We start from the raw sequence: 14,909 nt of genomic DNA, 5'->3' as shown, positions 1-14,909 counted from the left end.
TTAAAGTATTTGTAGTTTTATGAAACTTACTCTAAAATCTAAATAAACTCTTCACAAAAAATATTAGAGGGGGGATAAGGGCAGCAAGAACACACACAAAATCTAAATAAACTCTTCACAAATTCAAGGAGAGAGCGTGCCATGCAAGCCATGCCACCACCAACAACAAGGTTCCAATTGATAACTTAAAATGGGTGCCATGCGACATTTCTAATTCAGCCCTAGACTTATATTACACAAACAACCATTGAACAAAAAATATATCACATTTACATCCTTGCCCTACATGTCAGTCAAATAAACACATCCTCTCCTTGCATAAACTCGGCTGCCACACCCTTCAACATAGGCCACCACAGCAGCACTTTTAGTGCCCCCTTCCCTATGCTCCATGTGCGTCGGAGGATGCAATACTCGGCCAAATCGGACCATCAACACCTCAATCGGACACTCTGTCACCCCCATGGTTGTCAAAGGTCGCAATCCCCGGCCACCTCATGTGGATTGACCCGTGGGAGCAACACCAGCTATGCCACCTGCACTCCATTGGGCTCGTCGGCTTCCAGGCATTCTAGCCTTGCTCGTCCTCACCGCGCTCTCATGTTCAAATCCAAGTTCGTTGCCCACCCTCGCTGCTCCAGATATAGGCCAACATTATTTTCTTCAGGTTTTCAAAAGTTTCAGAGTGAACATCATTCCAATCAAAAGCATCCTTCTTCAGCAAGTCAAACTAAGGCATGCTTTTTTTTTGCCATAATCCTTTACAAATCGCCTATAATACCCTATCAGACCAAGGTACCCTTTAAGCTGAGTCACATTTTCTAGTTTTGGCCAATGTAGAACATCACTAATTATGCTGGGATCACTAGACACTCCTTCTCCAGAAATAATGTGACCAAGGTACTCTACTTGTGTTTGAGCAAAAGTGCACTTGTTTAGTTTTCCATATAGCTGCTCTTTCCTCACTATCTCCAAAACAATTTTCAGATGTGCAACTTGTTCTTTCAGACTCTTGCTATACACTAGTATGCCATTAAAAAAAACTAGTATAAAACTGCAAATTTGTTCAGAAAATACCTAATTCATCAATGATCGGAATGTGGCAAGAGCATTTGTTAAGTCAAAAGGCATAACAGTATATTCATAATGACTCAAGTAGGTTCCAAAAGTAGTCTTTAGTATATCAGCCTCCACAATTCTTAATTGACGGAACCCAAACCACAAATCTATCTTGGAAAATATGGTAGCTCCATGTAGTTCATTCAGAATGTCATCTATCATAGGCATAGGAAATCTATTTTGATTGTCAAAGAATTCAGGTGTCTATAATCAACACACATTCTCCAGGAGCCATCCTTTTTCCTTACCATTACTGCATGAGATGAATACGGACCGACATTTGGTCTAATTTCATTTGATTTTAGCATCTGCTTGATGAAATCCTTCATGGCAGTTCTTTGCTGATGAGGTACTCTGTATAGTTTTAGATTAGAAGGTATAGCATCCGACTTTAGTACTATAGCATGATCACAGCTCCTCTTAGGTGGCAACCCCTTTGGTTCTTAAAAAAATTTCAGGGTAATGCTTCAATAGTTCTCCAATCTCCTTTGGAATTTCTGAGACCATTTCAGTATCTGCATCTTGTATAAGCTTTTCTTGAATAATTCACCCCCGTACTCCCTTTCTCACCATCTTCTGCAATTTTTTAGCATTGATCACATATATGTTCCTAGGGACAGTATGATCAGGAATTAACATCTTCTTTCCTCCCTTAGTTATAGATAATATCCTCTTGTTTTGTAAATCCAACTCTGGCGTGCTTTCTCTCCCCCATCTTTTCGCCAAAACTCAGATTGCTCTTTTCTATTTTCCATATGGGTTGCCTGGGACTCGAACCCCATGTGGCTCGTTGAAGGTACTCATTGAGAATCAACAGCAAGAGCCGTGGATTTTTTTGTTTGGGTATCTGTGGGATTGTACTCATAAATCCAATATCCTCCTAAAATGATGTCATAGCTCTTGAGTTTTAGTAACCTAAATGTTTTGCAAAATTCTTCATCACTGATGCTATACAACTGATCTTGAGCCATTATTTTTGTCTTATGGGGACATTCTATGTGGTCTCTATATAGTTTTTGAAGCATTCTCTAAAGTGTCATAGAGGTGCCACTACATGCAGTGTTGCTATGACCATAAGGTCACTTAATAAAATGTCTTTACAAAAAATAAAGTCGCTTGGTAGAGATACAACTTTGTGTACCTACAAGTATTGAGACATTTCAAAAGGGCACAAAGAATGTGCTTATACATGTAAAATATATTCTCAAAATAGATGGTTTTGGAGGAATCAATCCTCGAACTCAAGACTTCATGGTCAAATAATCACTAGACATGCCCTACTAACCAACTCACCCTCACATCACTACTTGCATATATACAAAGCATTATTCTTATGAATTGTTTATAGGATGCCTCAAATGTCAAAAGTAGTGCCTCTAGAGAACAAAAATGCCTTAATCAACGTCTCTACAAGATATGGTCAATTACGAAATGTCAAAAAAAAATGCCTCTATGCTATTTTTGCATTGATAATTTAAAAAATGCCTCCAAGAATGCCTCTATGGTCCATTCTAGACAATCTTTGTCCACAATGTCTTGAATAGTGTCTCTACATTTGAGACACGTTGTAAAATGTCGTAAAAGATGTCTCTACAATATAATATGTCAACTTATAGAGGCAAATTAAAAAAAAATGTCTTCAGCAAGGTGACCCTAAAGGGAGTTTTTGTTGTACTGAATTCATAGTCGATAAATGAATTGGTGCTTCCACTGTCAACAGGAGAACAACCTTCCTATTGTCAATGTTTACAAGTAAGGAAAAGGTCATGAGGCCAGCTGTTCCATTTACTGCATTTAGTGACACTTGCATCAATTCTTCAGGAACATCATATTGCAATGGTTTATGTGGGCTGCTCGGTGCAATGGCAAATCCCACTTCAGATGAATTCTCTCTAGGACTGCCTTCTTCATCAGGTGCATCCACACCTATGGCAAGAGCCATCAACCTATCTCTAATAGTGGCCTCACTTCCTTCATCCAAAACTAATGCCATGAGTTTTTCTCCTCACTTTTGCAGTCACGGTGAGGTGTCCAAGGCTCTTGACAAAACCAACATATGCTCATATCCTTGTTTGCAGCTTGCGGGGTTGTGTCCCTGGTTATGCTGGGTCTAGTATTGTTTCTGCTTGCACTAATAGGTTGGTTAGCAGGGTAGACCCTTTTGATTGGCATAGCTTGCTAAAGGTGCTTTGAATACCAAAAGGCTTCTAGGTGGATAACAAATTACCTGATGTTTAATTGCCTATTTCAAGCCTCCAATAAAACAGCTCAGAAAAAAAGCCACCTGCAGATATGGATGGTCTCTCTTCAAGTATGCCATGTATTCCTTAAATTTATCAATGTAACCTGTCACTGAACCCAATTGCTACAAATTATGAAATATGGAGACTACCTCACATGCACCCATCTCTTTAAACCTATCAGTAATCATTCTACACAGCTAATTCCAGGTAATGCAATGCCATGGTACCCATCGTACCATAGTTTATCTCTTCCCACTAGGTGAGAAATAGCAAAGTTCACCCACTGTCCATAAGGGGTGCCTAATAATTCAAAAAACTTCTCACACTATTTAATCCAGCTCAAAGGCTGCTCACCACTAAACAATGATAACTCCAATTTTGGTCCACGAAGGATAGCTTCAGCATATGGCAAGGAGTTTTTATCAGTATATAAATGCAAGTTCCTATCAGTTGGATATGTGTATGCTCTAGCAAACTCTCCTTCTGGGTCTATTTCCACTGCCATGTGTGCCCTATTACCTCCAACTAACGCATTTTGATCAAGTCCATAGGGATTCAAATTAGCCAAACTACCATCCTTTGCTAAACAAATCATATATGTTTTCTAGTCTTGGAGCAACTGGAATCATTAGATTGACAGCATGTGTGTAAATGGGCTCATTGCAACAGTACTACTACAACTGATTATGGGTAGAGAGGTTGAGGTTGAGGTTTTTACTTGTCCTCCAACACCTGCTAGAGAACTCACTTTGGCCCCAAATTTGCATCCACAGCACCCAACCCTCCTTTGGTTGCTGCTCCAGACCCCAAGGATAATAAGATCTGATTGATGTTAGATACTTCCCTTTAAGCAAGCACATCACCTTCAAAGCCTTCAACTCTGTGATGTTGTTCCTGATCTACACCAGCTCTTGCTTCATAATCTCTTCTTCCTCTAAACTCATGCCGATCTACAACTTTGAGCACGGGTCTTTACCATCCACCAACTTCCTAGGTTAACTCAGATCAGTTCCTCACCTTTAGCCTTGGAAGCTCTCTATCACCTGGAATCGAAGACCAGCTAAGGAATTTTACACAAGAACAAGTCAAACAAACCGAGTCTGAATCCGACTCCCAACCATCGCCTCCTGGCTCAGTATCGCTCTTGGCGTCAGGATTTTATAGAGAAAACTGCTAGCAGCCGCTCAAACCTGCACCAATCGATGAAACAAGCCCACAATCCAAGGATGTTTCAAACTCTAATACCCAATGTTAGGTCCTCGTGATGCAGAGGAGAATTCCTGATTGATTGCAGGAGTTAAGTGGGATTTTTGGTGGAATCCGCCAGTGGCGACTATGAACTCCAGGGAGAGATGAACCCTAAACTACAAGAAAATAAGCTAGGGGATAATTCTTTATTGATTCCGTCATCTCACCAACTCCAATCATAAATATCCAGTCTAAAAATTATATAGAGTTTAATAGTTAAAATGATAGGTTTATAGTTCATTAATAAAAAATAATACGATAGCCAACAGTCTTGTTCTCGCGGTAACTCCAACTCGTCCTACACCGGCAGATCTCCATCGGAAAATCCTTTACGCTCCATACCGCTTCAGCTGAGACTGGAGAGCTGAAACAAGGTTAACGAATTGAACTCCCTTTTGTATGACAAGACTGAAGAAAAACAGCTGCTTCTCAGGTCCTGAACACCCTCCTCCATGACTCCATAGGTGTTTCCACTTTTTGTCAGACCAAGCATCTGCTCCCTCTGCAGGCTGCTCTGATCATCGGTGATGCGGAAGATCGGTGCAAACGTGGAGCCTGGGGGCACCCAGACATAACAGAAAAACAACACGCTGATCATCCAGTCCCGTTGAGTCCTCTAGTTAGCGGGGTCCACATGTCAGTGATAATAGCGCTTAGGTTGTAAAGAAAGTGTTGGTACACGCAAGGGCTAGGCGGTCGCTCATTGTGTAGTTGCCCCTCACGCCACTTCGTGACCTCTGTCCCATGGTTAACTTCTTCATCACATCTCAGCCATCCTCTTCATCCAACGGCGGACTCTCTCCTCACCTGTTTTCCTAATAAACCCAACCTTTTAGCAGGTCAGCACTGATCCCAAACGTCCTCTGGAAGCTCCATTTTTTATTTCTATCTCTGTTTACTTTTATTTATCAACATTTTTACTGTAGCAAATTTGATCATCTGTTTTCCCAAAAATTTATTAAATATCTATAAATTCTTTAAAGAACAGTAAAAAATAGTAACAAGTAAAAACCAAGTAAGGTAGTATGACCGATCCACGCGACATCCGCCACGGGCTATTACCCGTCGCCGTCTGGGCTTGTTTTATAACCCCGCCTCGCACAGTCGCACCCACTTCTTCCCTTCCCCCTTCTCTTCACTCCGGCGAGCGTTGTTGAGGGCGGCGGAGATGATGACCCTCGATCTGATGGGAGGGTACGGGCGGGTGGACGAGCAGGTGGCCATCCAGGAGGAGGCAGCGGCGGGGCTGCGCGGGATGGAGCACCTCATCTCGCAGCTCTCCCGGGCGGGCACCGGCGAGATGTCCCCGCCGGCCGCGGCGCATAATCAGCAACAGCCGCAGGACAATCACCAGGTCGACTGCCGGGAGATTACCGACATGACGGTTTCAAGGTTCAAGAAGGTCATTTCCATCCTCAACCGCACCGGCCACGCGCGGTTCCGGCGCGGCTCCGTGGTGGCGCAGTCGCAGGGCCCGGCCGTGTCCGTGCCGGCGTTGGCGTCGGCGTCGAGGCCCGTGACGCTGGACTTCACCAATTCGGTTACCGGGTACGGGAAGGACGCCGGGTTCAGCGTGTCCAGAGCGAGCTCCTCGTTCCTATCGTCGGTGACCGGAGACGGGAGCGTGTCGAACGGGCGCTGCGGCGGGTCCTCAATCATGCTCCCGCCGCCACCCGGTGCGGCCAGCTGCGGGAAGCTGCCGCTATCGTTCGCGTCCGCCGGGCAGAAGCGCAGGTGCGACGACCACGCGCACTCCGAGAACGACGCCGGCGGCAAGTACGGCGCCAACGGCGGCCGCTGCCACTGCTCCAAGCGCAGGTAACCAAGAACCCTATCGTGCTGATGGTGGTTTCTCTCCTGGCCTTGCTGCCTAAACAACGAGGGAATAAATCACTCTGTGCAGGAAGCATCGTGTGAAGCACACGATCCGCGTGCCGGCGATCAGCCCGAAGGTGGCGGACATCCCCGCCGACGAGTACTCCTGGCGCAAGTACGGGCAGAAGCCCATCAAGGGCTCCCCCTACCCACGGTGAGTGAGGGGGATTAACGCCAAAAAATACTCTAATCCGCTGCGATTACCAGCGAATCGCCCTGCTGACTGAACACGCTCGTGTATATGATACTGCAGCGGGTACTACAAGTGCAGCACGGTGCGCGGGTGCCCCGCGCGGAAGCACGTGGAGCGTGACCCCGGCGAGCCGTCGATGCTGATCGTCACCTACGAGGGCGAGCACCGCCACACCCCTGCCGGCCAGGATCCGTCCCCGCCACTCCTCGCCCCGCTCCCGGAGCTGCCCAACCATTAAATCTCTTTTTCTTTTTGTCACATCCTGCTCTTGATTAGTCACCACCATTAGGCTTCGTTTTAGCAGCTCCATTTTTTTTCCTGTTTCTCTCGTCTTCGGTTTAGCAGCATGTAAAAGGATTAGTGGTAGGAAACTGTTACCCAGAGATTCGGAGAAGAAAAGGTACTGTACTGTATTTTCAGAGCAAAACGACACAGGAAACGTGGTCGGGAATTTGACCGTGCTATGCGATTTCATAGCCCGGTTTAACCCCGGTGATTTGGAGTCCGGTTGGGGTGCGGACGGAGGAGTCAAAAGGGCGTGGGGCCCAGCGATTGTTCTGGTCCTGGGTGGGGACCGAGGGCGGGCCGTGGACGGGGTCAAGGAACGCGGCAGAAGAAAAGAGAGAGCGGTGTGGTTGAGATGCTTTCGTTTGGAGCTGTTGTTGCATGGCGGCAGTATAGCTAGCATGTGCGAGGAAAGAGGGAGCAAAAGTCAAAAGGGCATCAGAGAGCTGGAGCGGTGGGGCAGGTGTATTTGTCTCGCTGCCACAGCATGTGTGAATTTGTCACGCGTTCCGTGTCCCCACCGCCCCCTTGTGGGCTGGATCTTCTGGGGCGGTCATCGCACTGTTGCGGCTGCTGAGTACTGATTGCTTCAAGACGGATAGGACTTCACTCCGGGCTTGATTGCTTCAACGGATGTACTTGTAATTAGGGTCTGTTTTTCAAAAGCTGTTTCTGAGCTATGGCTGTGCAGAAGCTGTTTTTTCAGAAGTTGTTTATATAAAAATAGCGTCTGTTTGATAACCCTGTTTTAGATAGTCTGGCCCATGGCTTTTAAGCGAATAAAATATGCAATGTCTATAATACCCGTAATTGTTGTGAGTGAATGTATTTGTTTTTTAAACTATTTTTAGTAACCGTTGTTAGTTGTTGACACTTTGGTATGTACTCTCATCTTGACCACGCCTCTCATGTAACTATAATAAGAAATTAACATTGCAGGTCCTTGTATACATATAACTAAAATAAAAATAAATAAATGCTATTGTCATGAAACATGGAATAGAATTTCTACACTGAACATCTGTATGCATACATTGTTATACATGACACCTATATAATGAATGTTTTAAAATTGCGAGAAAATTGACACTCAAGGTGTGTATCTGCATACTATGCATTGCCAGTTGAGGTATTTTACTCAAAAAAATTATATAATACTCATTTGGCAGCACTTGCATACCATGACCATTGCACATATGACATCTTATCAAAACAATAGTAATACATGTCCAAACATTCATTCCAAGAAAGAATTCTCAGTAATCAAGAATATTTCTTGTAAACACTGTTATCACAGTATACATCAGAATGAGCAAGGATCTGAATTTTGGTCTGAAATCTGAATAATGCCTTTACATCAATGCTCGTAGGATCTGAATTTTGGCGATCCATGAGCTCCCAGGTCTGCAGTAACTTCGATTCATTTTACCCTTGGGACTTCTGGAGGATTGCTCCCGTTCCAACTCCTGCTACTCCCTTTCGAGTTTCTTGGGCAAGTTCTTGGCTGCTGCGAACACGTTCCTTGGCCTCTCCCACCCGTCACCGAAGATGCCATGGCCTTCCTTTGGATGTGGACGTGACCGGAACTCCAACATCGACAGCTCCTGGCTCTGAACCCACCGGATGCAGTTCACAGGGCAGGACTCCACTGCCACCTGCCATTGTACAACGGAATTTAATCAATCAGCAAAGCACTGCCAAGAACAGCTCCAGAGTGATGCCTATGCTGGGTCATCAGAACGAACCATCCAACAACCTGGATCTACTGCTCCAGGTCTCCGAACAGAATCAGCAGATGTCTCGGCTGCATGATGCATGCACTCCCTACATGGTTCAAATCACCGAAAAAATCATGAACTCAAATCTCAGATCAAGATCAAATTGAACATCTTACCTCTCAGGCTCTCAGTCTGCTTCGGTGCCATCGACTACCGGCGTAACGCGGCACTTGGTGACGACGAAGAGCGTGCCCTCGCCATCGCAGTCGATCTGCAGCTGCTCATCCTCGGCAGTCGGCGCCTCACCCCCTCCCCTCCCAGATCTGCGTCGCCCGCCCCTGCCTCTACAGATGTGTCTATTACAAAATAGACGTCTAAGTTTAAATGAACTCACAGATGATTTTTATAAATTCATCTATTCTATCATACAGACACATATAACTTTGTTGTAAGATCTATCTGTGTTTATTCGATAGATACAAATAGATTTTATAAACACCTATCTATATTTAAAGATCAACGAATATTTTCAAAATTGACCGCTCGTCTTTCCAAAGACTTTTTGGCTTCTCACACACACAACCCGCTCATCTTCTCAAAGTCTTTTGTCTCCCCGCACACCCAACCTCCAGTCTCCCTTCAATATAAAATAATGAGGACTATTCTTCTTCCGCACTCGCTATGTCCAAGTGTTTCTCAGCACTGAGAAGTGTTCTTACTTGTTGTTAGTGTCAGAGAAGTGAGATCTCGGCAGGGTCCGAATCCTTTTTACTACACCGAGGTGAGTATTATATGGTTCCCTTCATAATTTAGTTAGACTTTGTTATGTTTTCATTGCTTTGATCTGTGTAACTGATGGCACAAATTTGTTTTCGTCGTAGATCTGCAATGACACAATTCACGACAATCAAGAAATAGCAGGATGGGGTTATCCTATGGCGGCTTCGATAGCATGGATGCTTGGTGTCGACTTCGGCCTGGTGGATTTCGTCTTCTTCGTTGCTGTGAAGGCCCCCTTCATTGACCTTGTGTATGCCATCAACCGCGTTCTTCATTCTGTTCTACCGGATGAAAATTTCTCCATTACTGCTGTCAGAATGGAGATATTTTTATCAACTGCAAGACATGCTTGAATGTCCATTTCTTATTAAACTATGGCCGATAGTTTTGCATAAAAGTGTTTGTGATAGTCAAGGTGCACCTATATCCAGATGACTGTGAACTGCTAATTTAAGATGATGCTTAGATTGACACTGTATGAAAATGCAAGAGGATGAGATGATATCTATTTTTGAAAGACAACGTCGATCAACCCAAGTTTATCAATCACGTTTCATATTTTTTGGAAGACGGCATTGCTATAATGTCAATCATTTTATTTTTTTAGAATACAGTGTCGATCGACCAATGATGTATAGCTAGCTAGGTTATGTGTTCTAAATAATGTGTGATTTATATCTATGTGATATTTTTAACCTTTGTGATATATAAATGCATGTGTTTTATGTTCTAAATAATATGCGATCGATGTTCTGAATAATTTATCAATATATTTAATTTGAGAATTATAAAGTGTGTATCTGTATGACCCTTTCCTATATAAGAAAATTTGCTTATTGGAGGAAAGGGAGGCAAATGTTTTTTTAATAAAAATCCATCTTTAATAATTAACATGGTCATTTTTTTTTCAAACCCGTCTATTACTCTTAGTACTCACAGATGGGTTTAAATAAACACCGTTTGTGACTATTATTATACACAGATGGTTATATAAAAAATTTATCTGTGTGTAAGTGTATTGCAGATAGTTCTAAGACTATCTATAATAAGATCGATGTCATAAACATTTTTATAAAAATAGACTTATAATTGTGTATGATAAGATTTATAATAACCCATTTTGGTATTGTAGCATTGATGCCTGCTTCAAGGAGTAACAAAGCAAGGGGAAAAGAAGAGGTTGGTGGCTATGCTGCTGCGACGTCGAGGTATAAATTGAGATCCTAGATTTTACTTTTCCACATGGGATATGTATGAGTGTGTTTTTCAGGGGAGGTAGATCTGGTAATTTCTTTCTCGAGTTCAAATCTGCATGTGGTTATCGGCTAATCTAGAGAAATATAGGACAAAAAAACTAACAATATGAACGGTGGAACGTGCACCACATCGGCGGAGTAAGAATACGACCGTAGATAGCTACACGCACGCATACCTCATCGGCCAAGATAGCGTCACCTCCTTGCTGTAGAGGTGGTCATCGAAACTGCCATTGCTCACGAGCTCGTAGACCGGCAGCAGCCGTCTCCGGAGTCGGCTGATGACAGTGACCTCGGACCGGTACTACTTTCTCTTCCCCTCCATGGGCGCTACTCTGGAGAACACCTTCTGGTGGCACAGTACACTGACCTGGACCCTCCCTGCCCCGGCTTCCCCTCCTTCGCGAAGTTCCTCGTGGCCGCCGCGAGTTGGGCGTGCGGGATGGGTTGAGGCCCCATGCTGGACTCGAAGTCCCTGTCTGATGGTTTCAACGTGCAACCAGCTTGTGTCCGACCACGCTAGCGACCAAGACAATCTTGATGACATGAGCGATTAGTATGTGCTTGACTATCCCACTCTAACACTATGTGCTCGATTATGCGAGCCACTAACAAGTCACGACCACACGAGCCTCCGATCACACGAGCACCCCAATGAGAAAATGAGCGGACTATCTGCCAACCTGAACTTAGCGATTCGCTAGAACTCGACGAGAGGAACGAAAATCCCAGATGCAAATCCAACGCTCTATTCAACGAGAACAATACAAGGCCGATCGAAACTTTTTCTGAGGAATTTACGACTCTATTCAACTCATACAAACTAGAGATTACAACTCTATATTTATAGAACATGCTAACTCCAAATTTTAACACGAATCGTGCCATCTCACGATCATGTACTCTAGACTCCAAATCTGACTCGAACTAATCAAACCAAGTACATAACGAATGACTGCTCCGTTGAGCTCTGCACACCTACACTACTATACAAAACCTCTTCACTGTCGACACCAAAACTCCCTTCATTGCCGGCTCGATTTTGGAGCCAGCAGTGGGCAATGGGCAGTGATAGTCGATTTCTATCAGTGCCGGCTTGATGGACTAGCAGTGAAGGGGTTATCCCTGCCAGCTGAAGGATTCAGCTAGCAGTGATACCCAAGGCATCACTGCCAGCCGAAGGATACAGCTGGTAGTGATGCTAGGAAATCACTGCCGGTCGAAAGTTTGAGCCGGTAATATTTTCCCTCTCTCTCCTCCACAGTCCTCCTCTCTATCCTCTCTGTACTCTTTCTCTCCTCAATCTCTTCTTCTCTCTCAACACATGCATACAATGATACATATATTTATTGTAAATCAATAATAAAAATACCTTCATTAATATACAGTAATGAACACATATTATAAGTTAGGCATCGACAAACATACAATATTACAAATCACCCCCGAAAAGTTGGTTGAGTTGAGCCATTCCAGTATCCCTCTACCTCTCCCGCGACGAGGACCACGTCCCCGCACTAACGATTGATGGCGTGAGTACGTCCGGGGACACTGGGGGGCCGATAGTGGTGGAGTGGAGGACCCAGGAACGCCTGATCGACCGTAGTGTCTCCTATGCTCCAGGCTCGCTGGCATGTCAAAGACATCGAAGTCTGACGCATGAACTTCTCTAGGTTTTGAGCCTTCAGCCTCCTCCGCAGCACACTGACAGGCTACCCTCTCGTCCTCCTTCTCCTGGGCGCGTTTACAGGATATTGCTTCTTGTTCCTCTGTAGTGTACAGCTCACGGGCTAGCCTCTCATCCTCCTCTTAGGGACGTTTACGAGATGCCACTTCTTGCTCCTCCTTCGTATCATCGTCGGAAGGCAATTGTGTCCAAGAGTCGTCCGACGATACCAAGTTCGCATCATACATAGTAATTCATATAATTCATTAATAAATAGAAAAATCTATGATTTACAACTGAATAAGTGCTGGTTCTACGATATTCCATCTACTATGAGGATGACAAGTGGGACCTGGTCCCACATGATATTGACACATAGGTGGCAGATCGTAGAACAGGTAATGTCATTCATTAATATTGTGTGAATTGCGGAAATAGAATACGTTGTCAAGCCCCTTGGTAACCTTCCTCCTTGTCGCATACTCTCTGCTTGAAGGTAAGGTGTCATCTGAAGGTCTCGCATGCGTGGACGGTATGATCGGTTCGTGAAACTCACCATTTAGGTTGATAACATGTTCCAATAAGAAGCCGGCCATCTATTTTTGAAGGGCATGTATTTCAGTAGGTTGTAACACACTTGTGCGTAATTTGGAGCACTGCTTTTGAAGAATCAAAAGAATTAGTCATTGAACACATGTAGAAATTAAAAAGAATGCATCGATATGTTATTTCATACCTCAAGGTCATTGAACCTAATAGCATCTCCGTCTGGGCTGAATGTGTGCATGAAAGTAAGAACATAAAACGTGCAGAGATTGTTGCCGGGTGGCTGCCTCATACACTTCAAGAGAAAAGGATTCGTCAGTGGTAGGAATTGACCCTTTTTTATTCAGTAGGAAATGCAAGACATGAATATGTATTGTGTACTGAAAAATTAGTTTTTACAGCGCACTCCTTCCTGAATGAAAAGTGGATAAAACTCTTGTTGTGGTATATTGTGTACACCCTGTACGTGAGTATTAATACCAATTAAACTTAGATGCAATCATCAAGAAGATTAAATGATCAAGTTAACCTATTTAGCATGTCGATGAGGTGTTGGTAAGTCGCTGATCTCTCTTTGCTGAGTCCAACACAATGATCTTGCTCAAGTCTGGGTGAATGACAAAGATGATCCAATGAAAACTGTAGAATATGTCACCAAAGCATATTAGTACTAGAATCAAGTTGCCCATAAAATGAGGACGCCCTTGTGTGCAAACACGTACTCACAGCTGTAGGGTAAGAGTATGAATTTCTTATATTGGTGGTGAAGTAGACACTTCAATAAGTAGGCCTCAGTGAAGTCTGGATTCTTCATTACAAGTTTTTGGTTCACAAGGCCAGGATCGATGAATCCTACTTTCTTATCTAAGTCTTGTTTGTATGCTTGGATCTCCATTCTACGAAAGAGAGAAGTTAGCTATGCAATTACATGGTGCAAGATCATATAACATGAATTATATGCATAAGTCACTTACAGAGTCCATGCTCTGACTATAGCCACATTGAGGACATCTTCCTTGTACATTTCATACAAGTGCAAGAATTCCAACCAGAAGAAGTCATCCCTATTGAGGAAATATTCTTCTTTGTATCTCACGAGAAACTCCTGAAAATCCTGCCTGGACTGCTCCAAGTACCATTGATGTAATTGACACATTTGAGTTGTAAGGTTCCTTTCTATATCTAGTTTGACCAAAGGTTTGCCCAACTCAAACGACCATATAACATCTGACTTCGATATATCCGCTCCCATAGTAAGACGTGCTAGTTCTTCTGCTATTAATCTAGAAGAAGCTAGGAAGTCCGCAATGTTTGGAGCATCCTTAATGATTGGGCTTGGTTTGCTCTTGGCCTGAATCTTGCTGATGTATTCATAGTCAGTCGGCAGCTTACTTGAAGCCGACCTCGTCTGTTTAGCTTTAGCCGTTTTCATGAAAAAATTCAAGGCATCTTCAGGCACAATTTGCTTCGGTGGAGGTGGTGGAGGATGAAAATGAGACGTGACACTGGAGTCCACAATCTTTTTTGTTTCCTCAGTAGTGAGTGAAGAGACATCCTTTGGTTCCGCCAACTTTTTAGATGCCACTGACTTCTTAGATGATATCGTCTGCTTAAATGTTGCAGAACCTGATCTTGTTTTCTGAGCTAATGGCTGGCTTCTTGAGCAATGGACTTCTTTGAGGCGATGGCTGAGGAGGTGGACTTCTTTTGGGAGATGATTGAGGAGAGGGAGATTTTTGGGCGACGACGGCCCGGGGTGTAGTGGAGAGTAGAGAGTCTCGGGAGCTATCCCTGGTGGAAACACTATGTAGACCTTCTCTCATGCGATGAATGTGTGCTGTTCTCTCCTATAATGTTCGCCCCCTCCTCTGCGGGGTAGTCCACCTCAACATGGCTGTAATGGTCAACTGCCTCATCTACTTTGACCGCAGCATAGCCCTCCGTATCGGACGTTCGTGCAAATATTCATGGGAGCCACAG

The 14,909-nt window shown here is 44.0% G+C and overlaps 1 protein-coding gene and 1 long non-coding RNA gene across 2 annotated transcripts; one reads left to right on the top strand and one right to left on the bottom strand.

Moving 5' to 3' along the window:
* Positions 1–5,712: 5,712 nt before the first annotated feature.
* Positions 5,713–7,764, top strand: LOC133888397 (WRKY transcription factor WRKY51-like). Its single transcript, XM_062328619.1, has 3 exons — positions 5,713–6,428; positions 6,514–6,639; positions 6,739–7,764. The coding sequence occupies exons 1-3, from the start codon at positions 5,779–5,781 to the stop codon at positions 6,914–6,916; spliced, it is 954 nt and encodes a 317-aa protein (XP_062184603.1). The 5' UTR covers positions 5,713–5,778; the 3' UTR covers positions 6,917–7,764.
* Positions 7,765–8,178: 414 nt separating this feature from the next.
* On the bottom strand, positions 8,179–9,028 carry LOC133888398 (uncharacterized). Its single transcript, XR_009903789.1, has 3 exons — positions 8,858–9,028; positions 8,709–8,787; positions 8,179–8,618 (listed from the first exon to the last, which is right to left on the bottom strand). It is a non-coding gene; the product is annotated as an uncharacterized LOC133888398 (long non-coding RNA).
* Between the last annotated feature and the right edge of the window lie 5,881 nt (positions 9,029–14,909).

The sequence above is a fragment of the Phragmites australis genome, chromosome 13, assembly GCF_958298935.1.
Source record: "Phragmites australis chromosome 13, lpPhrAust1.1, whole genome shotgun sequence".
Classification (NCBI taxonomy): Eukaryota; Viridiplantae; Streptophyta; class Magnoliopsida; order Poales; family Poaceae; genus Phragmites; species Phragmites australis.
The sequence above is the reverse complement of the archived record's forward strand: the minus strand, read 5'-3'. Positions and strand labels throughout refer to the sequence as shown.